Source organism: Leucopleurus acutus (assembly GCF_964270905.1).
Source record: "Leucopleurus acutus genome assembly, chromosome: 16".
NCBI lineage: Eukaryota > Metazoa > Chordata > Mammalia > Artiodactyla > Delphinidae > Leucopleurus > Leucopleurus acutus.
Window position 1 is genome coordinate 41,818,385 of NC_139158.1, and position 25,335 is coordinate 41,843,719.

The window sequence follows — 25,335 nt, forward strand, 5'->3', positions numbered from 1 at the left end:
GAATATTTAAGGGGTTGACAGAAGGGGCCAGGAAAATAAATTGAGTATCATCAGCAAGCAGATGGTGTTAAAAAAGTCTGGTGAAATGAATAAGAGCACCTAGGAACGTCATGCAGAGGGAAAGACAGCCAGCCCTAAACCCTGAGTCACTCTAACCCCCAGAGGTAGGTAGAGAAGGCAGACAGGAGAGGAACAGCGACAGTGACAGAGGAGCAAAATCAGAATATTACATCCTAAGGAACTGGCATTGTTCAGGAGGAGGATAAAGACAGACTAAGAACTAGCAAGATAAGTATGCATACTAAAATTTCTAAGGCAGCCTCTAAAAGAACTGAAAGTCTATGACTTCTAAAAAAATAGAGGTAATAAATGGAATGTGAAAAAAACACAATCACTCCCAAAAAAAGGAAGGAAGGAAGAAAAGGTGAGTGAAAACAAATGAAGGTAAAAAAACAGGAGAAAATGAAAGAAATATTGAAAAAGACAAATAGCAAAGTATAAAATAAGATGAAAGATTTACATCCAAATATATCAGTAACTACAGTAAATGCAAATGAACTAAAGCTTCAGTTAAATGCTAAAGATCAGATAGGATAAACACATAAAATCAAGTATGTACAGCTTTTGCAAAGACATTTAAAAGAGAAGAATATAGAAAGGTTAAATTTAAAAGAAAATATTATTTAAAAATATAGCTGAATCAATATCAGACAACTGGTCTTTAAGATAAAAAAAATCACCCTTCAAGATAAAGAGGTCACTACATAAATATAAAAGATTTGATTAACTATAGAGATAGGATAATTTTACACTTCTGTGCAGCTAATAACATAGCTTCAAAATATATAAAACAAAAATTGACAGAAATACGAAGAGAAATATATAAATGCACCATAAAATTGGGAGATTTTTAACACATCTTTCTCAGTAAATGATCTAGATGATGAAAAAATAGAAAGAATATGTAATATTTGAAACACATGATTTAAAAAATTAATCTAATGGACACATCTAGAACACTACACCCAACAACTGAAGAATAGTATATACATTCTTTCAAGCATATACGGGACATTTGCAAAAACTGACTACATATTGGACCATAAAGCAAATCTCAACAATTCCAAAGACCAACAACATTTCTGATCCACAATGCAATTAACTAAGACATCAGCAGCATAAAGATAAACAGAAAGAATGATATTTTTGGAAATTAAGAAATATATTGCTCAATAAATCATGACTCAATGAAGGAATCATAATGGAAATTGGAAAAGTTTTGTAGTGCAAAAATATTACATATCAAAACTTAAAGAACTCAGACAAAGTAGCACCTAGAAATAAACATATGGACTTAACTGTTCATATTTGCATAAAAGAAAGGCTGAGAATTAATATACTAAGTATACAACTTCAAAAGTGAGAAAAAGAATTATAGAATGTAAAGAAAGTAGAATGAACATTAAAAAAAGAGCAGAGAGTAGGAAATTAAAATATAGAATAGAGAGGTTGAACAAAGACAAAAGTCTCTTCTTTGAAAAGACCAATAAAATTGACAGATATTTGGTAAGACTAGTGAGAAAAATCAGAGAACACACAAAAAGTGTCAGAGATTAAAAAGTGCTTATAGCTATAGAAGTGAAAGAGATAAAAGATAGCAAAGGGATAATGGAAACACCGTGGATGCCACAATGTTTCAAAACTTGGAATGGACAAGTTTTTAGAAAATTTTAGTTTATCTAAACTGTCAAAAAAAACCTTTTCCTTAAAATCATTGAAGAAAATGAGTCCGTGGTGAACCTTCTTATAAAGAAAATACCTTGACAGCTTTACTATCAAGGTCTATTAAATAAATACACAAGACTATCAAGTCCAATTTTACAAAAACTCTTGCTGACTGAACAGAATGAAACAGCACTTCGCTCATTTTGTGAGACTATATAACCTTGTAATCAAACCTGACAAGGACAGGATGGGGAGAGAAAATTAAAGGCCATGAATATAAATGCAACTTTCCTGAACAAAATGTTAGTCAAATCAGATCCAGTGCTGTATAAACCAAGTTGTGTTTATCCCCAAATGCAAGGTTATTTAATATTATCAAATTGATCATGAATTTACAGCTTCTGGTAATGGCAGACTAGAAAATTGTGACTAAACCGTCCACTGAAGGTAAGTGAAGAAGTTAGACAAAATACAAAAGAAAAAACCCTTGAAAATGATCGGAGAGCTAACAAGACAGTGCAAGTGCCCGCCGCTCGCTTGGAACCGGCCCGGAGGGAGCAGGACACGAGCAAGAGGCGGAGCTGGGGTTCTGGTGACCTTACAAGCTTGGAGGTCGAGGATCAGAAACTGCTGTGCCCGCCACCAGTGCTCCCAGCTCCGGGCCTCACCTGGGGAGAACAGATAGGAACTTTTCACTCTGTACGTGCCCCAGAAAACCTCCTGTCTTGGCCACAGACTGCCAGCAACCTCAGATGCCTGGTGGAAGCAACCAAAATGTTTCCAGACATTGCTGAATGTTTCCTGGGATACAAAAGCACTGCCGATTGAGAATCGCTATCCTGTAAGTACATCATTTTTATACATTTCGGTTTATCCTTCCATTTTCTCCCTTGTTAAAAATATCAGGGAATACTCCTATGTATTCACAATCTTGCTTTTTCTTACACAACAGGTAGCATGTGCTACACACAATCATCTACACCTTGTGCTTTTCACTTAATAATGGCACCTTTGAAAAAATTAATAAAGCATCTTCCCCACATAATTCTTACTGTACTTTTTAGTGTAAGAGTAATGTGGAAGAATAAGTATTTTTAACATTAACTGATTACACATGAATGTGTATCTTAAAATTCTAAACTAGTTTACCTTTTATTTAGCATTTACCTTGCACTCTCATTTGGTTCCTCTGTGGCATTCTTCAGTAAAATACTTATGAGGTAGTGCTAAAAACACAAAATGACGTAAAATAAAAACCTTGTTTAGTAGTTGATTTCCCACATGTTCTGTCCTCATTCTAGGCAGTGAGGGGCCACTGAAGGACTGGGGGAAGGACACAAGGGGCTCAGGGGAGCAGCATGGTGGTCTCAGCTGGGGGCTCGCAGGGCTTGGAGCCTGCCTAGGGAAGAGCTTTTCTGTGTATACGATAAAAACCAAGCAGAGCAAATGACTTTTCGTCATAGGAAAAATCTCGGTTTTCTTTTACTTCAACTGGATTATACATTGTACACTGAATTACACGTTGTACTTGTGTACTATAGATAGATAAATTAATTGATTGATTTGAAAAGCATTTTTCTTTGCCCCAAAGTCAGCTGAGGAGAGACTGTTTAATTTTATTCTCCAAGGATTAATTTAGAACCTCAAATAGTAGTAGTATTTAATCAGGCCAACAATGGGATTGAATGTGTTGCTTATTTCAATTATTTCTTATAAATTCATTTGATGCACTAATGCAGCATAGTTACACTAATAAAATTATTACAAAGAATGATTCATTACGTAATCATGATCCGTAGGCATGATAAACAGATCTAATAAAAAACACCCGAGGAACCTAACCATCGCTCTCCATCTAGTTCATTTAATCCCCCCAAAACCAGCCTTCTAAAAAAACAACTGATACATCTAAATGATATAGCCAAACTTTCAGGGATAAGCAGCTCAATGCATAATAATGCAAGAGAGAACCACACAGCTCGAGTCAGAAGATGCTAACCAGGGCCTCCCTGGTGGCGCAGTGGTTAAGAATCCGCCTGCCAATGCAGGAGGACATGGGTTCGATCCCTGGCCCGGGAAGATCCCACATGCCGCGGAGCAGCTACTGAAGCCTGCGCGCCTAGAGCCCGTGCTCTGCAACAAGAGAAGCCACTGCAATGAGAAGCCCGCGTACCACAACGAAGAGTAGCCCCCGCTCACCTCAACTAGAGGAAGCCCGTGCACAGCAGCGAAGACCCAACACAGTCAAAAATAAAAAATAACTAACTAAATAAATAAATTTATAGAAGATGCTAACCTGAGATTCGGTCATTGCATCACGTACCTTGACATCTTCCGTTCCCCTGGTGACTTCAGTAACTTCGGGCACCGGCTGCCACAGAGGGATCTCGCGGTAGGTGTTGGGAAAGCAGACCAGAGACCCGAGAATGGTGAGGGCTTCCAAACGAGGGGCCTGCACACGGCAAAGGGAAGTGAGACACACATTTTCCTTCTGGTTATAAACGTTAGATAAGCAACAATGTGTTTTACTTTTTCATGATTTTGAGGCAGCCCTGCTGGGGCAACGGCATCAGGGGTGAAGTTTACTGTTTCCTGTTTTACTTCATTTTTTAAATACAAAGATTTGAAACTACTAACACCAAAATGTTCAGGTTTTTCAAAGTTGGTCAGTGAGCACACAGCTTCTCGTTACATGACCCCCACAACACAAGACCCACCAGTTCCCATCCAGGCCTGGCCTCACCCGACCCCGCACGGCAGGGGATGCAGCTGACAGCTCCCGTGCACCTGGGAGCCCTTCCATCGCTTGGACACCTTTCTTGGTTCCCGAGGGGACCTGACAGTCTCCTTGCTGGGACCCCTCGCCTCCTCAGGATATAGACTCCAGGGTGCTGAGTGCAATTCTCGGCCCTCTTCCCTCCGAGATCTACACTCAACTCGTCCGGGATGTCCAGACCCGAGGGTTTAAATGCCTCCTACGTGTCACCGACCCCTCAGCACCTCTCGGTAGCCCTGGCTTCCTTCCTGAGTCCAGATCTGCAGATCCGACTACCTGTTTGCCATCTGCACTCGGGGTCCAGAAGCCATCTCCCCTGACAAGCGCCCCCTCGCCACAGGGTGCTATGGTTCTGTGTGACACCACCCAGCCTCCATCACTGCCCCCTTACCTGCTACCTGTACCTTCCTCTATTTTCCTGTTAAGAAAATCTCTAAATGTAAAAGTAGACAGAATGTTATATCCATGCACCCAATGCCTAGACTCAACATGTTACCACTCTTGCCTCATTTATCTCCTTTTCGTTTTTTTCATTTCAATATTTAAAATGTTTAAAAGTTTTCCACTTTCAGTTTTAAAGCAAATTTAAGACATTGTGTCATTGCACCTCTGTGTCCTCCAGCATCCCTGCTTTGGGTTTTCCCTTGGTATTCATCACTTCCTGACGACGTGTTACGTATTCATTTGATGTTTGCATTCCCCACGAAGACAGGGGGCAGACAGTCTTCATCACTTCTCTCCCCCAAGGATGCCCAGTAAACACCACCTGGGGACAAGGTGGTGGCTGTGGTTCTCATTCACGGACGGACAGGGCCCACCCTGCAGGTCTCCGCGTCAGCTTTGCTTCTTCCATGAAGACTTTTCTAACAGATGCCTTCCCTTCCAGCTCTCATCACGCAGAATTAACTGGTCCCACACTGGCACCCCTCTGGGTTCTGGAGGTGCTTCTATTGTGGCTGCTAGAAACTTATGTGCAAATATTAACGCTTAGTTTACCTGTCCAATTCCCGGAGGATGGGTTCCCTGTCACATTTACGCAGGCCAGGTCCTGGCATACAGTACGTCCGCAGTCAGTGTTTCTCCCACAGACTTGTTCTTTCGGCCTTCACTAACGGTTCCCTTGACCCACCACATAGTCTTGGTTTGAACCTCACTGAGGCTGATTTTTTCCCCTGAGTCGTGTGTGACTCTGTAACCACTGGATACAAAACAATAGCTCCTACGTAAAATAAAGAGCTGTTACGCACCTTTATTCAAAGAACGGAGTAAATCTAGATAATTTTTTTGCCTGGGTACTGGGCCTGTGGTGAGCCCCAATTTACACACAGAAGAGTGAGGCCTGTGAGTCTGTTGCCCCAGGATGGATGACTAGTACCCACAATGCTGGGAAGGACCCTGGGCCTGGCTGGGCAGGGCTGCAGGATGGAGAATGGGAAGAGAATTACACGTAATATCCCACGCTGTGTGCACATCAGGATGCATCCACTCTGCCGCTGGTGGACTTTCGGATCGTCTCTAGTTTGGAGCTGTGATAACAATGTTTGCTGAGCACGATCTTCCCCCACCTCCTGGGTACTTGTGCACGCGTTTCTCTTTCCCCCATGGCCTCAGCAGGCAGATCTACGTAGCAGGAGTCCTCCAGGCTTGTTAATTAACAGAAAATTCTGACTGAGCAGGTGTGTCCCTATCCGAACACCTCTCACTAGTTCTCCTACAATTTTAAACCTCAAGTTTAAACTCAGAGAGTGATTCAAAGTAATTCAGAGTTATTGTTCCTTTATGTAACATAAATCTTACCCTCACATTCTCATATTTTCTCTCTCTCTCTTTCTCTTTAAACAAATGTTTTGGAAGGCCACTTTAATAGCTCATCTAGCCGAAAGATAAATTTTCACAGAGAATGACCACTGTGCATGATATTATCACTAGAAAGGGCGCCCGCATTTTCACAGGAAACTCTCAGAGCAAGTAAGGAAAATTTCAATAAAGTATTTTCCTTCCTATATCCTGTGTTTCAATGTTTTTTCCAGTTTTTCAATTTTTTTCCCAAAGTTTTTTCAATGTTGATTTGAATGGTTAAAAGTAAATTAGAAGGTTCCTTGAGAATGATTATCCTACAAAAAGTTTTTCAGAAATAAGTATGAAAAGTTGTCATAGTCTTTACAAAAAAGAAAAACATATGAACAAATTCAACATTTTCCTTCTTTCTTCCTTCTTTTCACTCATCCATCCCTTTTGCTCCCGTCTCTCTTCCCTCCCCTTTGCTTTTTAATTTACCCCTAGAAGAAAAAGCGCATGAAATACCAGCTATACAAAGCATTCAAAAAACAATTTAATTCAAAACCCAGGGTTGGCGTTTGAATTTGCCCTGCAGTGAAGAAATAAGTAGAATAAGAAAGTAACAACGTGTCAAACAGAATTTAGGTAGCTAGATACTCACACTGATTTCAATAGAAGTGCCTGGCAAACAGTAAAGCTAGTTTTATTTACACCATTTAAAGAAGGGAAAACTGGCTCTGAACAGGTGACAGCTGTACAGAGCACAACTGTGAGAGGCCTTTAAGTTGAAATGGGTGAGAGTGTCCCCTCAAAGGCGTTAATACATCGCCCTAATAGTGGAGGTAAAGGTGGAGACTACAAATCAATTCTTTTCGTAGCCCTTAGCGCTCACTTAGTCCACTTGCTTCTCATTTCTTAGGACAAGAATTCTGCCAGAGTTTTATGGCATATGAATACAACGATATATATTAATTTTCCGGTTAAAAATTTTAGTGTTCTAACATTTTAAGAAAATATTTTCTATTAGACTTATAACTAAGACTTAATAATAGAAAAAAAACCTTATTGATGATGTACACTTAAAATTCTCTCTTGGGCTTCCCTGGTGACGCAGTGGTTGAGAGTCCGCCTGCCGACGCAGGGGACATGGGTTCGTGCCCCGGTCCGGGAAGATCCCACATGCCGCGGAGCGGCTGCACCCGTGAGCCATGGCCGCTGAGCCTGCGCATCCTGAGCCTGCGCATCCGGAGCCTGTGCTCCGCAACGGGAGAGGCCACAATGGTGAGAGGCCCGCGAACCGCAAAAAAAAAAAAAAAAAAAAAATCTCTCTTGACCACAGACATTAGTGTCTGTGCCACCATTTACTGAAAAATGCTAATAAGATTCTAGGAGACCAGTCCTGCCTCTGACTGTGTAAATGTGCTGCACTATTAGTGAGGACATGATTTCTCACACTCTGGCCTTTTGATGAAACGCCTTTCCACTACCAGTGTGTCATCTTATCCTACAATTTCACACGTCAGCTGCCAGGGCATCTACCCGAGAGCCCGGTTTCACGTTGCACTAATGAGTCAACACCTGTTAGGAGTGGAGAAATCTGAACCTTGTTAGCCGCTGTGAAGCCTCCTGGGAGCTGGGATGCTGAGCATTGTCACACTCACCGCCAGCGTGTCTGCACTGAGGACCCTGACGGCGGCCGTGATGAAGTCCCCCACCAGCATGGAGAAGCCGGGCAAACCCAGGGAGAAAAAGCGGGGTGGGCAGTGCCTTACAATGGTATTTAAGATATCCTAGAAGGGGAGAAAAGAAAACACAACTGTAAGTTTCCAGACCGAAATTCCAAAGTCATCAGTTCGTCTGTACATATGACTACTGTGAGATTATCTGAAAGAACACAGACCACGGAACTTTTTCAGTGAAAAGTGTTCCAGGAGATGAGCTAGTCCAGGGGCTATTGTACTCATTTTACACGTAAGAGGACGGAGACCCTACACTGTGAGGTGCCTTGTCCAAGACCTGAATTGTGGCATTGGGACTAGACACTCTTCCATCTTCCATGTAGAGGTGGGCTCCTCGGACAAGCTACAGGAGTGCTGAGGTAAATAAATAAGTTAAACCTGCAAGCAGCTATCACTTCCTATCTTCTTCAATTTTCAAAAGTCAAAGCACACTGTTCTATTACAAACTCCTGAAGTAGGCAGAGATGGAAACTTGCATTCTTCGGGCCACTCCCGTGTGAAACAATGGGAGTGTGGGTCCCGCTGGGATGGGTCACACGCCAAAGTCAGGTGGTCGGTGGGGCTTCGGGTAGAAGTGGGTGGCAAGGCACGTGTGCCCAGTGCTGCGTGTGGACCATCTGCCCCCAGACACCTGGTGTCCCTGGGTCTGGAAGGGCCTTTCACTGGTGGGTGGCCGGCTGGCCCCTGCCCGCCAGCTCTGTTCTGAGGCGTTGCCTCATTCCAGCCCGTGGCAGACCAGGGCTCTTCTCCTGGACGGCGTTCGTGCCATCCACGGCCAGGCCGCGTCTCTGAAGCCATCTGTGCAAGTGTGTGCAAAGCGGATTAGTAAGAAAACCACAAACTGCTTTTATGCAGTTCTAGGCCAAATGCATTCATCAAATGCACTGAAATGCTGTAGTTATGGGACTTGTAGTTATATAACCTAGAGTTAGTCGCAAAATACAAGAAGCAAAATACCAAAACAACAACAACAAAAAGCCCCTCACAACCTCTGGTTTGTTTTCTCAAATTTCAGTGTAGCTATTTGAAAATCCTTTAAAATAATCCTGATTTAACTTGATTAAATTAGAGCAAGGGATAGCAGTGTGCTCGATTCTAACACATTAAGTCCTTTTTCATAAAAATAACCTTATTGAAGAACTTGTATCTTAAAAGAGAACCTTTAGGTATTCACAAAACATTTTTTCTAAGACTTCTTCCTCACATAGCAGGCTCATTTAGCGTCTACAAATCATGCTGCGTGTGTCCTTAAAATGACGGCGCAGTGCTTTATTAGAACTCTTATATGGTAAATTATTTAGCAGGTACTAACTTAAGGTTTTAGCATTTCAGCAGACTTTTTCCTATACCAAAAATAAACAGAGAGACAAACAGATAAATAGACAGATAAAAGGGAGGAAGGAAGGAGGAAAGGAAAGAAAAACCCGAACCACGCTTCCCCCGGGTTAATGTTTAAACCTGCTGTAATCACGTCCTTTGATACATTTCAGTGTCCACATCCGCCAAGGCAAACATTCTAGGGGCTGAGCAGATGGACACTGCAGTTTAGAAAGTGTGTGGTCAACTCCCGCTCTGAGCGCAGAACAAAAGATCCACCTTTTTCATAATGAAGCCTCTGATTAATGCCCTGGACTCCTCACCACACACCTGTAATTACTCACAGAGGTACGCTCTGTGCTGGGCCTCGTCTCGGGGTATCAGGCATCAAGGTCTCGGGCAGCAGATGGAAGCACGCTTCTGTTGACATCTGCTGCCACGAAAGGATTCGTGCAAACCTGGCTCGCAAGGTAGTAGAATGCCGTGCGTGGGAAGATTAATAATGCAAACAACCATGATGTTAACTTTGTTAGGTTTGTGTTAATTCCATCTGTTGAGAGGAGGAACTGAGCCTTGAACCGCGTGGGTTTTTAACACCTTTAGCACATACTTAAATCACAGATTTTTCACCACTGGAATTGAGAGGTTTAATTTTAAAAAAGGGTTTTCTGGGATATGTTTACGGGAATTATGAACTAAATCCTTTAACAAGCTAAAGCCAGAATTTAGACATGAAATCCATTTTGCTTCACAAGATTCAGATGCGTCAAGGCAATGAGCTGGAAGTGGGGCATTCCCAGAAATGACTAAGTTGCCACTGATGCTGAAGGAGGCAGAAATGTGTGCAGCAAGAGAAAGTCCCAGGCTCCCCACCCCCTGGACCCCGGCCAGTCTCTTGAACGGAACCTGTTTCTACGGGCGAGAAGGTTGGAAAGAGAAGGCAAAATAGCAGATGGCTGGCCTAGCCTGCCCGCCACCCACGGAAGGCGGCCCCCAGGAGAAGTGAGGCCGCCAGTGACAGCAGCTCTGGGCTGGGGTTAATATGGGGGTTAAAGAGGGGGCTGTATGGCCAGTCGGCCAAGTTAGGGCCATATGCTTGCTTATTTTGCTTATCCACACTGAAATGGAACAACCCAAAGATGACAATCTTTGTGACAACATTTTGAAATTAGGAATAACTGTGGTGCTCGAAGGAGAGCAGCTGCATCTTCCCAGCAGAGGGACGTCCACAAAGGGCTGCTGGCACTTCTGGTAGGAGCCTTCCTGTCCACACACTGAGACCATGGCGATAGCCGGAATCCTTGCGAAAATGAAAATCTTGAGACTGAAGCTTTCTTCTGGGTCCCTGGGGTTTCAGGGAGACCGAACGGGATGGTGCTTCCCAAACACAAATTATTCACGTACAACCCTTATGCTTTATTGTCCTATTCAAGTCCAAAGTGAACATGATTTGTCTGTTTTTCAAAGTAACTCACTTTTTTTTCATGTAAATAAGAGTATTCTGGAAAACTCGTATCCTGTCATAAGTAGAAAATAACCCTTAAATCAGTACAATTATGGTAAACCAAGGCGACTGAGTTTTTGCTAAACGTCCCCGTCAGATGGAGGCTCTCCTTGTTAACAGCGTGGTTTGCATCCTGGGTGGAGAGAGAAGTTCTGTGCCCGCTCCAGCCACCTGTCCGGGAGTCACGGGGCTGGCAGAGCCAGGGCCATGGCACCCCGGGTTCGACTCAGGGCTATTCAGTGCCCCCTCCTTTGTGATCATGGTGGAAAATGCCCCTGTACTCAAGTCAGACTCTGGCAGAGAGAAAAGAGCCCCAGGCCTGGGGTCAAGACCTCGTGTATGTGACCGTGGACAGGTCACGTCGAGCTTAGAGCTTCTCGTTTCTCTTCCACAGAAGGGACTGATTCCCCCTGGACTTGTGGGTAACGGGAGAGATGTGAACACATGCCTTGTAAACTGAAGAGGGTCACACAGAAGTAAACAGAGTAAAAATAAAAGGGAAGGACTATGAAGGATTTTTACTTTCTAGAATTTACTTTGTAGAATTCCGCGAACTACTATTTTGCTGATACTCAGAAAGAGCTTTTTAAAACATTTCAAAGGTGGTCCCCAAAGCCTCTTAGATTACATTCTCCCAGAAGTTAAAAAACCCTAAAAACTAATTCTCTCCAATAACATCCTTAGCAAAGTGTTACAGCAATTAGCCATAGTGTATATAATTTATAGGGCAAATAATGAAATAAAAACCGGAAAATGCTCTGTTTTTAGATATTCAAGGGTCCATTCTTCTAAGGAGTTCTAGAAGGTACCCAATCAAGTGAGTCTGGTAGCAAAAATTAGTTTCTTTTCCACGTTCTAAACAGACTGAAAATAATAAGCAAAACTATAAGCTCAATGAAAAGATGGACTCTAAAATAGGAATTAAGCTTATTCTTGAAAATTGACCAGCATGAAACTCTTTCGCATGCTTTTTGTTCAGAGGAAATAAAATTCAATCCGCAAAATGCTGTAATACGAGGAACGGACCACCAAACTAGTATTTACCTCTCATTTTTGGTTACAAGTCCACACGCATGCTACACACTGAGTGTGAAAACTGGATTGTAAGATGATAGCTGTGAATTTGCAGCTTATCCAGAGATTCAGGTTTATGAGAAAGTAACTGGTGAGAACATCTGTCTCTTATCACTGATCTTACAAAAAAATCAGGTAATTCAAATAGAGGCATGTTGTTTCCTCCCCTCCAAAGCACAGTTCTATAAACACAAACCACATTCAGCCTAGTAAATGAATCGCTTTAATTGAATGCTATGTACACAGTAACTGGAAAAACCATAAGTGATAAGAAAAACATATGGCAATGGCAACAGAAATTGGTTTATTCATTTTGCATAGTGTTGTTTCTTTAGTTCTCTTATAATTGACCTTTAGAACGATAAATGTGTAAAATAATTTTGTTTATTATGGCTCCAAACCTTCCAACAATTACACAAAATGAAAATTTAAAAGGAAGGATTCATTCTGGAAGCATTTCCATTGTTTACATAATTGCACAGCTATAATTCAGTGCTCACGTTGTTATGGAAAATAAAAAAGGGCCATTATGGGCCATTTCAATTCAAAATATTGCACAGTGGTGTCAAAAATGGGGGAAAATGTTCACTTTAAAGCGGTTTAAAATGGATTAACCCTGTAAACAGAAACATTTCAATATAGTATTCTATGAAATACAAATGTTCAAGAAGTAGCCATCCTTCAGACGGAATTAGAAATGTTGCGACTGTACTTTCACACCAATTACATATATATTATTCACTTAATATTTGCTCACGGCCCAGCAGATGATGGTGGTAACACAATAGCTGGCCATCTGTCTCCCTGCTTCCTCAGAGGACTTGCGTCCTCTCCTCGGAGCAAACAGATCCGGTTATTCCACCGAAAGTCACTCAGACCTTCCAGGAGGCCAAACGGAATTGTTCAGAAATAGAACCCCTGTGTGCAAAGTCACTGGACTCCTCCTTTCACTTTGAAGAAAACGAAAATGTTAAACAATTAATGATTTCACTGCTATTTTTCAGAAGATACCTTGTATCTAGAATATTCTACAGGAAGTTCTTTTGTTTGGGAAGATGGGGACTGTTCGGATCTGGTTATCCCATTAATCTAGTTAATAGAAAGATCCCGTTCATTCCACACCCAAGTGGAATTACTAATTAGCAGAAGATGTGAAGGCAGAGGGATACTTTTAACACTACCCCTGGATATAATTGAAGCTTTCTTTAACAATTAAATAGGCAGACGTGATCCTGCAGGACCTCGAAGACAAATTTGTAAGTATCAGTTATCGCCTTATTGGCGAGGCGCTGAGTGACAAAAAAGTCTTAGTTACAGGAAGGACAGATCTGAAGAGCCCTCCAAGTCCAAGGCCTGGTGTTCTCTCTTCTGCTGCTGGGTCTCTGCTCCTTCAGAAGCAGCACAGACCTCCTCTACACAGCATGAGCTGCGACCTGGCCTGTCCAGGCTCTACACTGGTTCAGGGAGGGGTTTTTGTTGATAAAAAGAAAGGCTTTATGATGATAGCCCTTAAGAAAAGCACAACAGATCATGTCACAGGCACTGCCCTTCCAGAAAAGTCACTGGAAATAAAAACATAGCAGGACAAGCGTAAAAATTACTTTCAAGGTCTGGGCCAAGGCATACGTGGTACCTGCGATACATTCTCTGTTCAAAAGGCTAAGCGTGGTGTAATCCGTTTGGAGAAAAGGCGGAGATTTTTATACGTACTGGACAAATGTTACTTCTCTGGGTGTAACTTTGTTACCAAGGCCGGAAGAAATATGACAGGACAGAGTAATTGGGTTCTGCAGCTGGAGAAACAAAATCACCTCGCACTTCTCGCCATGAGGAATGCTCCGGAGAAGACATGGCAGCATGCAAAGGAGGGAGTGACAAACACAAAACAAACTTCTGAGGGTCGCAGGAGCTGCTGCTTTGACCTTGTGCATGGGATCAGTGACAGAACAAGCGGGCAGATGGCAGAGAAAATCACTGCAACCCTCAAGCCCTAAAGGAGAGCCTCAAATATTTTTTTATGATTGTTCTACAATTAATCCCTCATCTGTGAAGAAAAATTCAGCTCGCCTTTAAACTGATGAAGACTGACTGACTGCTTCAGGAAAAGGGGGAGACTGATTGGTTAACTGATTTTAAGAAACACTGTATGAATTTTATCTGATACTGAAGTTGATATGTTACTGCGTTGTCTTAACTGCTTCTTTTTCTTTCTGTTATTTGTAAAAGCTTTAGATGTAATTTACCTTTAATAAAATTCACGCTTTAAAGTGTACAGCTTGGTAGTTTTTAACGTATTCATAGAATTGTGCGCTGTCACCACGATCTAGGGGAGACAGGCAGGGAGGTGGCAAACCCATCAGGAAATCCTGGCACATTTATGATTCCACAAGACGAGGGACACTGTCACAGGGTCATAGAGAGAAGTGACTTGCCAGCTGCCACCCGCCCCCCGCTGCCCCAGGCCCTGGAGATGCCTCGACCTGCCTCTGTAAGGACTGTCTTAGCCGTGACCCTGATAAGCTTCAAATCTGAAACATGACAGTTTGCACAACAGGCCGGCCTAATGAGGCTGGTGCAGATGCTCCGGAGCAGTGATTAACCCCTCGCGACGAGACTTTAGCAAGTGAGGGCTTCAAGGAGCTGCTGCTGGTAAGTGGCGGGGGCTTGGTGGGGGGGCGGCCTGGAGGCTGCGTTAGACTCGCGTGCTCACAGACCACGCGCTCAGCTCGCCGGACATGGACTCCATACTCTGGAAGAGGGTCCACCGCCCCTGACAGCCAAGTCTGCGTAGAAAGGCTTCTGTGCCTTCCAAGAATTTACCAGGGGACGGGGGTGGGGTACAGGAGGGGGCTGGAGGATACTAAACTCTGCTTTCTCTGCGGCAACTGGCTGCTCGTTTCAGAAGAGGCCAAACTGAATCAGGTCTCTCCACTGTCTCCTCCGCCCCATCCTCTACAGCTCTGACCATGTTCTGCAGCAGAAGCAGAAGTAGGGAGTCACGGCATCATCAATAACAAGACGGTTAGCAACGTACAGACGGCGCCTAATCACGCGAGTACCTACAGAATCATTAAGGTAGTAATTACCCCATTGAGTGAACCATGCACACGTCTAATTCATGTAGATACCAAAGAGTCGCGCAGCCATACTGTTCCCAGATTCACTGTTCATCCTGTCTCAGGACTACATCAGCTAGAAATATATTCTTCTTAGGATACTGAAAAGAAACTCTTGGAGGAAACCATAGGCTTAACACACTCAGGCACCACCCAAGGCCGTGGCAAAGGCGCAGGGCAGGTATAATCGACATCCCCCCTGATGCCAAGCAGAATAGTTCCTCACCCTCACGCTGGGACCCGCTAGAACCCAACCCACACTCCTGTTATCTTAGGACAAAGTACAGAAATCCAGGAGGGAAAACACATCTCTAATGAATTTGGGTGGCAGTGTGTTTACCTTGTTCCTTTGGGACCATAAAAACTTAGAGAAGATCTAAAAGGTCATCATTCGATCTTTCCATTTCACAGACATGGAGTAGGAGGTCGATCAAGGCCAGAAAGTGCCCAAGGTTTGGACACAAATCCAGGTGCGCTCCTTGTCTTTACTGGAAGAGAAACTGTGAGCCTGTGGTCCATGAGCCACCAGTGGACACCCGTAAGCAGCGAGACTCACACGTGGAGCACAGCACCACGTGGAGGGCTCTCCAGTGCAGATTATTCTTTCAACTCATTCACTTTGCCCACGAATCGTTGAAAAACGCACATGTATTTTTAAAGCTATACTTTCAAGTGAAATCAACAAATGGCTGCTGTGGCTTAAAAATGTGCTTCTGGAATGTATACAGTAGACATGCAGCCCTGACTGGCACGGAAGTGCAATCACAGGATGGAACCGGGTCAGAGAGTACGACCTTCTGAATAAGAAGGAGACTTTGCCAAGCATTCTTCCTAGGAAACTGCTAGAAACGAACTCTGTGCATGTGTGTGCGTGTGTGTGCGTGTGTGCGCGTGTGTGTGCGTGCACAGGCACGGGTGTGGGGAGCGGGTGGTTGGAAATATTCGGTGGAAAGACACCAAGAAATTGCCTAGGGTTGCAACAAGAAATCGAGATTTGTATTTTTCCCTGAAAATGCAGAGAACCTACAACAGGTGTGTCTTCTGTGTTCATTTACCTGTAGCTTCAACTCTGCTTGCAAGACCCAGGGCTTCTGACGCTGTTAAAGCCCAGCGTCCAGTGAGTCTACCCCCGCCCCCTCCTCACCTGCTGGAGTCGAGATGCCTGGTTCTCAGGCCCGCCTGGTGCTGCTGAGATCTGCTGGCTGTCTCCCAGCCCATGGCCAGGAACAAGTTAAAGACAAAAAACTATTTCTGTTGGAGCTTCCAATGGGTCTTCTGGTGTGTTCTCACACCAGAAAATAAAAAAACTTCGGAATGTGATAATTACTCATTCTTTTCATTCTATGATAACACAAAATGCATGTTTCTTTAATTTGCTTCCTTAAAAGTAAAATTATTCCACATGCACATAGGAGCACAAATGAGGCTTTCAACATTTTTGTGTTCTGTTAAAAAAAAAAAAAAAAAGAGGACAACCCAGTGGTCATTCAATTCCGGGAGCCTACAGACCATCCCGCCAGCGTTGGACAGAGGACAAGAGCTGTCCAAATTGGTACCATTTTCGGTTTCCGCTTGGGCAACAGAAGTACAACTGCTACTCCTTCTGGACATAGAGCTCCCAAGAATAGCTGAGATTTGAGAGAAAAATCACCAGACGAGCCAGCTCCGTCAACCCGATTCTGAAGAAACCTCAGGCCAGAACCACTGACAAAGAAGCAGTATCAGCGACCCTGAGACCCAGCCCGGCTGTCCATCCTGCGACGGAGACCATTTGGCACAAATCCCAGCAGAGCAGAACGGGAGGGAATCAGGCCACCCGGAGTAATTAACTGACCTCTAAGGAGTCGACACAGGACTCATCGCTTCAAATTCCAGGAATACCCGATCAACATTTAAAAATTAATGTACGAAGAGAAAGCATTTTGTAAATTCTAAAGCCCCATACATCATGGCTATTATTAAATTACAGCAGCATTTTGAATCGTAATCTCATTAAAATATTAATTTTTGAAGGATTGATTGAAAATTGACTTGAAGTAGACTGGATTAAAAATCTATTCATTAAAAAAAGAGTCTGAAATGAAAGCCAAGTCATTCTGATAATTCCAGACAAAAACAGCTAACAGTAAGTTGACAAATTTCTCGGGTGCACACTGGGCTTGAAGGTACATGGCAGCCGCTGTGAGGGGTCTGAGGCAGAGTAAAGCAGGGCCCCTGCCTCCAGCAATGTCCTCTAAGAGGCAGGGAACCGTGATGTACCGTTGAGAGTGAGGCCAGACCAAGAGCACAGGGATCCTCTGGGGAACAGCCAATACTCCAGGGGGACCCAGGAGGGGAGGCAAATGGGTGACCCAAAGGCACTGGGTCTTGAGAGGAGCACCACACTGCACACACTCAACCCAAGGCTCAAGTAAGAGAAGGGAAGAAAAAAAAAAGGTAGGTATTTTACTTTAATGTCTTATTACTAAAAGGGTCTCTCGTGTTAATATTTCTCTAGCCCACGTATACCTACCAAAGGATGTTTCTCCATGGAAGAACAAAAGAAAACTGTTGTTTATTGTCTTCAGAAAACAATGTTCTCTCTGAAATGTGTTCCAGTAAATAGCGTTAATAGCTGAACAATCTGCAATTATTACCCTGCCACTTATTGTTATGTGTTAAAAAGAAATCAACAGACAAAAAGAGATTATTCCCCACAAGGAGAGCACTTTCTCAAAGAAACAAAACTTGCCGTTTAAAATGCTCTTCTTGATGTTATTTCATCGTATCCAAACCCAACCTTGATGGATCGTAAATCACAGTCATGATTGAAAATCTCTTACATTCAAAAATCACTCCCTTCCAAATGGGAGTTAAAGCGTCCCTCGCCGGAAGTAACCATTTAGTACTTGAAATGGTCGAAACCATCTCTTTCTCGACCTCTGATTTCTTCTCTGCCTAAAGAAAAAATGTGAATTTTCTTAAAAATCGTCGTCAAATTCTAAATGGGAAAAGATGATCTTCTAGGTCAACAAGCGATATTCCAGCCACAGGGAACCCCTTCTGCCATCCAGCATCAGGGCCTCACCGTGCTCACTTTTCCAAGGCCCCTGAGAGAGTCGTAAGGACCCCACTTCACAGGACAAGAACCTCAAGCTAGAAAAGCCCGTGTGGTCACCGACGCAAGGAAACAGGGACCTACACGCAAGGTCAGGGCTCAAGCTCCACAGTGGACGTCCCTCTCCCCAGGCTGCCCGTGTGGCGGCCAGGCCAGGTGGCCTTGGAAAGACTCCCCAGAGTGTGAGAGGCTTGCAAACCCCAAATCGGCCACCTGCCCTGACGGAACTGGGGCCCCGGACATTTGGAGAAAGCGATCATCTGTGCCTGCGGGCTGACTCTGCGCCACGCAGTCTGTGCTCTGGTCACCTGCTCCCTGTCGGCTCCCGGGTGGCCTGCGTGGGTGAGCAGAGGACCCCACTGATCCCCCAGCCCCTCCACTCACGCCTGCAGCGCCACCCCTCATTCAGACTGGGCTCTGGGCAAAACACATTGCAGATATTTTTCGTTGACTCTGAATTAATCAGCTCACTCCATGTTGTACTTCTTCAAAGTAAAAAATAAATGGGGGGGCTTCCCTGATGGCACAGTGGTTAAGAATCCATCTGCCAAGGCAGGGGACACAGGTTCGAGCCCTGGTCCGGGAAGATCCCACATGCCGTGAAGCAGCTAAGCCCGTGCGCCGCAACTACTGAGCCTGCGCTCTACAGCCTGCGAGCCACAACTACTGAAGCCCACGTGCCACAACTACTGAAGCCTGCATGCCTAGAGCCCATGCTTGCAACAAGAGAAGCCACCGCAATGAGAAGCCCGTGCACCGCAACGAAGACCCAACACAGCCAAATATAAATTAATTAATTAATGAAAAACTAAATAAATGGGGAACTTTACCAGCTCAACCGTAGGAAACTGCACCCCCCTTTTGGAGAAACAGTCTCACGTTGGCAATTTCCATACAGTTCAACCTAAAACACTTGCCTCTCTTGCTTTAGTCTCCCTGGTTAAACCTTCGTGTGCTTTCACGTCCTTGGTTACACTGAGAGCTGCCTTTCATCCTCTGATGCCTGCCAAGCTTTGTGGGTTAATTCACAGGGCCTGGTGGCACCTGAACAACTTCTCTTCGAGGACAGGGTTTCCCAACCTCAGCACTGCTGACACTTCAGGCTGTGAAGTCTCTGCTGTGGTCCTGGGTGCCTTAGGGTGTGTGACATCCCCAGCCTCTACCCACTAGATGCCAGTGCAGCCCCCGCCCACTGTGACAAACAGAACGTCTCCAGACACGCCCAATGTCCCCGGAGTCCCCACGCATCTCAGGAATCACTGTTCTCCCATCAATGTGGGTGAGCTCCCCACTGCGCAAGGTCAACGCCTGCTTTGAAATTGACGGAGCCGAAAGCTCAACCGAAAGGTCCAGCTCAGCTGCCACGGTCACCGCTCCTCCCCGGGACGCATGTGGGTTAAGGAGCTCTCCTGTTAGTCCTTCGACGCTCCGTCAATTGACACATTGATGGAGTGCCCACTCTGTCTGGGAAGAGTCTCCGAAGGAAGATTCTGGTGACTTGGGCTGCAAGAGACCACAGCAGAGTCTCTTCCAGAGAGACTTCAGGGCCAAAGAACGTTTTCTACGCTGAAAAATGCAGGCCAGCTTATACATTACATGGTAAGTGTATTTAGTAGGAATAAAATCTTTTAATTTTTCACATATATTGAGTTGCTATTATATTGCATTTTTATTTAATGTATTTCACGCAGTATGTGCTTATTAGACTCTGATGGCTAAATAGAGATAACTCGTATCCTTCACTGATAGCATTTACTTGAAAGAAAGTCTTGACATCTTCAGCTCCAAAAGGGAAATCAAACAAAACTCTAGTGTCCGCCTCTCCGGTGGACTTCTCCTCTCTGGACCACCCCCCATGCTATCACCTTACACCTTTTAAAGCTGTGGAACAAGTTCGCTGCACACGTGTTACCCTCATAACCGAAGCCTCCGCCATCTGTTACCTTTCACATATTTCCACTTTCCTTACTTAGGTGTCAGTGGGCTCGGTCTGCAGCTTAATGAAAATAATTACTGGTTTTACAACTGAAAAGAAAAGGAAAAAGCTCTCCAGCCTGTTATTTTGGTGCAGTCATCTATCTTAAGTCTCCATGGCCACTGAGAGCTGAACAAAGTTATAATAAAATCTTCTTTGATGAAACTTGACTAATCTATGGCTTGTCCATTCTCACGAAACCTTCTGGGGAAACACTCAGGAACCAGTGGATGTTACTTGATGATAGAAGACTAACTCTATGATACAGGCTACATTTCATCACTCTGAGTTTGTACAACAAGCACATGATAAGAATTATTATTCACTTAACGATACATGTCAAGAGAGGACTGACATACACTGCCTATCCTTATATACGGTCTTCTTCCGTCAAACCTATGTCAAACTTGAAAGGTTTGTTTATTGCTACAGTAAACTCTTATTTCAATAAAAGATCATTTAATTTGACTAAAGTAAATTCAAACTAATAGGAATTATATTTTTAGAAAAATAAAAGAGTTTGTTTTTAAGTGTCTAATTACTTCGAAAACCAAACAGTAGCAAAACTGGCTAACATAACACAAAATAACTGAGACTTTTAGAAGTTCTAGTTTAATAACTGTAAATAAATCTACAGTTTGCACATCATCCATCTGAATTCCGACAGGATTAGAAAACACGTTCTCTTACGTGGAGAGAAAATGTGCCTGGAAAGCTTTCCCGTACATTTCTACTTCCCAACAGGCGAGAGTTCTTTGGGGACACCCCTGGCTGTATCCTGACACACCTGTGGAGCCTGCCCTGGTGCTGCGATGTCCATGCTGAGGAGGGGGTCCCGTCCTACCCTGCCCTCACCTTTTCTCAATTCATCACCTTGCCTTTCTGAACCAACGTATGCTTTGAGAGATCATGAGAATAGTGTCAGGAGACCTTGTCTTCTCGGGCCACGTACCACTCAGTCCGACACCCCACTGGTCCACGATATTCCACACACAAAATACACAAAACGCACGTGCACACAAGTATATATATATGCACACAGACAGGTATACACACACATAAATAAATAAATTCACACACACACATAAACCCTTGTTGGGCCCGCGTTACCTGGTCCCTTTCTATGCCTGTTGCCATCACTCTCTCCTGACCCTAATCCGTCCCACAGAACCACTGTGCCTTAAACTTCTTAACGTGCTTTTTGGTCGTGTTGAGTGTTGTGCCCAGCTCCCCATTATCTGTGGGACGAACATGGCTCTGAACCAAGGCTCTCTCCAGTGCTGCCTGGATCCTCGTCCATGCGTTATGTCCACATACGTATGTGGCACTAAATCAAAACCACTCTGGTCATTGTTCCTTCAACACAGCCCGTGAAATCCCACCCTGCTTCTTGTCATCCTAACTATCGTTGAAAATCCTACTCAAATCCCATCTCCCCTGTGAGCTGCCTTCAAGCCAACTGAGCTCGAGGGGTGTTGAGCACAGTTCCCTCCCTACAGTGTGTGTGTCACTCACTTGGCCCTTTTCACAAGTGGATGGATATCACGGATACTCATTACCTGTGGGTCTCATACCACTGGATATGCCCTCAGAACTGGACTAGATCTTTATTGTGGTGGGGAAAAATATTCAGCAGGAAAAGATTATTCAAGTTTTTACTGTATTTGGGAAAGGACAATGTGACCCTAATAATAAAATGCCTAACAATAAATCAGAGGGCCCAATAATGCTCAAGAGAGGGCCTCCGAGGTCCTCCAGTCCATCTCATCCACTTGACCACCTGTGGTCAGGCAAGGTCCCCATGGCCGGCAGGGGACAGAGCTGAATCTAGTGCCCAGGTCTGTGAGTTGCCAGTACGAGGCTTGTCCTCCATTAAAGTCAAAGTTGAATATATTTTGAAGCCATAGGATATCCTGAAGTCTTGGAATATACATTTCCCCATTCTTAAAAACCTTAGGAATAAGGCCTGGAATTAGTCTTTTTTGTTACTCATTGTACAACCCTACAGTTTTTAAAAATTGTATTTCAGTGAAGCTTTTAAGGTAGACTTCTAAAGTTCCTCTACTGATACACATTAAGGTTATTATTTAATCCTCTAAATATCAGTTGGACCTTTAAATTTATAAATATGCACTTTGTCCTGCTAGCATTGAATTAAAATCCCATGAATTCAAACCTTGGTAAAAATCACTCACTGTACAGAAGTACTTCAGAGATGTATTAGAATTATTTCCTCGGATAGGAGACAAATCAGGTCCTTAATCGGACATGTAATTCTTCACTTTTTCTGAAGCTGAATGCTCATTTATGCTTAGCCTTAAATATATTTATAAATTTATGTATATCTAACATACATGGTTCTAGTTATATCTAAATTTCCAGCAAGGAACAACTCTCTGTCTGAGAAAAGGTGATGCAATTATTACGTATCACTGCATGATACAGGCTGTCTGGGGTTATTAAAAGAGTCAGGTATGACCAGTTTACGAGTGTCACCCCTGCACCTTGCTTTCACGGCTCACCGCGGAGTCTTATGCTCACTGAGGGCCCCCTTGGGATCTTTTTACAAATATATGTTTATTATTATATTATTCCATCATATACCTCATGAGAGGAGGTTGTAACATCCGCTAAGAAAATCACAAACTATTTTGACTTCTGTGATAGAATATCACTCTATACGTGATGTTTAGAATTATGTTTTCTTTAACATTGGTGTGGAAAAGGTTCATTAAAATATGAAGTCGAATGAAAAGCTGAATTGAAATGTAAAGTTGAATGAAAGCAAAATGTTCCTAAAACAAGTTAAATATTCTTGGCTACAAAACAAATTAAAGGGGAAAACAAGAAATGCTGCAAGTGCCTTTAGCGCCTGAAACATGGAGCCGTGTGGAACCCGTACCACCGGTGCCTCGCAGGGCATCACTGGTAAAGCCAGGTCCTTACTTGCAGACGACAGATTCCCCTCGCTGAGACTGAGATGAGGGGGGTTTCTACCAGGGTGTTAGAGGGTTCACAGGATGCTGGAGGACCCACTCGGGAACCCTGCACAGCCAGGCACCCAGCCACCGGGAGTGGTTCCCACGGGGTCTCGGCTGCCAGTGACGCAGGTGCCCGAGCAGCAGCCCCAGCACAACTGTCCCGCACCCGCCCGCTGTCCAGAGCCACACCGGGGCCCCTGCTGGGCCGGAACCTGGCTGGATGTCGACTGGGCCGCAAGGGTCCAGCTTTCCGGCATCCATCCCACAGAGGGCACGCTGCCTGGGGCGGGGAGCAGGTGGAAGCGGAGCCAACAGTCAAGGACACACAAGAAACGGCCGAGTCACAAAAGGGTAACTGGAGATGTCATTCCTTGTGTCTGACCCATGGCAGAGGGAGGGGTTACTTCTCCCCATGGTCTGAGATTCCACGATGCCTAGTTACATTTTTTTACTCAAATTATTATGTTTAAAAGTAAGAAAATATATGGGGAAGGGGAAAAACATCAACACCCTAAGATATCGGAAAAATAAAACGGGCTTGGTTGGTCGAGGGGCTGCTGTCCCATCCCTGTCCTCAGTGTCACTGCGAGGGCTTGTGCTCACTGAGCGCTGTCGCATCCAGGCCCTGAACTGAGTGCGTTACACGCTCTGCCCCCTCAAAGTCTCCCGACGGCCCTCCAAGGCGGCACTCTAATTACCTACATTTGCAGATAAGGGAGCCCAGGCACAGTGAGGTCAGATCACCTGGCTCATCAGAGGGACACCAAGCCTGGTGCTCAGAAAGGCTCAAAGCCCAGGCTCTTTTTTTTTTTTAAATTTTATTTATTTATTTTTAAAGAGCAGGTTCTTATCCATTTTATACATATGTCAATCCCAATCTCCCAATTCATCACACCACCACCCCCCTGTCACTTTCCCCCCTTGGTGTCCATACATTTGTTCTCTACACCTGTGTTTCTATTTCTGACCTGCAAACCGGTTCACCTGTACCATTTTTCTAGATTCCACATATATGCGTTAGTATACGACATTTGTCTTTTTTCTCTTTCTGATTTACGTCACTCTGTATGACAGTCTCTAGGTCTCTCCACGTCTCTACAAATGACCCAATTTCGTTCCTTTTTATGGCTGAGTAATATTCCATTGTATATATGTACCACATCTTCTTTATCCATTCATCTGTTGATGGGCATTTAGGTTGCTTCCATGGCCTGGCTATTGTAAATAGTGCTGCGATGAACATTGGGGTGCATGTGTCTTTCTGAATTATGGTTTTCTCTGGGTATATGCCCAGGAGTGGGATTGCTGGGTCATATGGTAATTCTATTTTTAGTTTTTTAAGGATCCTCCATACTGTTCTCCATAGTGGCTGTATCAATTTTCATTCCCACCAACAGTGCAAGAGGGCTCCCTTTTCTCCACACCCTCTCCCGCATTTGTTGTTTGTAGATTTTCTGATGATGCCCATTCTAGCTGGTGTGAGGTGATACCTCATTGTAGTCTTGATTTGCATTTCTCTAATAATTAGTGATGTTGAGCAGCTTTTCATGTGCTTCTTGGCCATCTGTATGTCTTCTTTGGAGAAATGTCTATTTAGGTCTTCTGCCCATTTTTTGGATTGGGTTTTTTTTTTTTTTTTTAATGTTGAGCTGCATGAGCTGTTTATCTATTTTGGAGATTAATCCTTTGTCCGTTGATTTGTTTGCAAATATATTCTCCCTTTCTGAGGATTGTCTTTTCGTCTTGTTTGTAGTTTCCTTTGCTTTGCAAAAGCTTTTAAGTTTCAATAGGTCCCATTTGTTTATTTTTGTTTTTATTTCCATTTCTCTAGAAGGTGGATCAAAAAAGATCTTGCTGTGATTTATGTCAAAGAGTGTTCTTCCTATGTTTTCCTCTAAGAGTTTTATAGTGTTGTCTTACATTTAGGTCTCTAATCCATTTTGAGTTTATTTTTGTGTATGGTGTTAGGGAGTGTTCTAATTTCATTCTTTTACATGTAGCTGTCCAGTTTTCCCAGCACCATTTATTGAAGAGACTGTCTTTTCTCCATTCTGTATCCTTGCCTCCTTTGTCATAGATTAGTTGACCATAAGTGCATGGGTTTATCTCTGGAAGCCCACGCTCTTAACTGTCACCTGACAGTATCATGACTTCACATGGTGAGGGCTCAAGTTTGTAGCTGGATGGTCACCTCGGGGTGGAACAAAACCTATCTCCCCACCTGAGAGAGGCCTCGTGCTTTTTGGTTTGTT

General features: G+C 43.8%; 1 protein-coding gene across 3 annotated transcripts in view; it reads right to left on the reverse strand.

The window, feature by feature from the left end:
• Positions 1-25,335, reverse strand: part of RALGAPA2 (Ral GTPase activating protein catalytic subunit alpha 2) — a 282,250-nt gene that overhangs the window by 122,776 nt on the left and 134,139 nt on the right. For all 3 annotated transcript variants that reach the window (XM_082857547.1, XM_082857546.1, XM_082857550.1), the window contains 3 exons: positions 7,942-8,070; positions 4,049-4,177; positions 2,893-2,951 (listed from right to left, as the gene is read on the reverse strand). In XM_082857547.1, the coding sequence (XP_082713673.1) occupies positions 2,893-2,951; positions 4,049-4,177; positions 7,942-8,070 (317 nt within the window). The remainder of the gene's footprint in view (positions 1-2,892; positions 2,952-4,048; positions 4,178-7,941; positions 8,071-25,335) is intronic.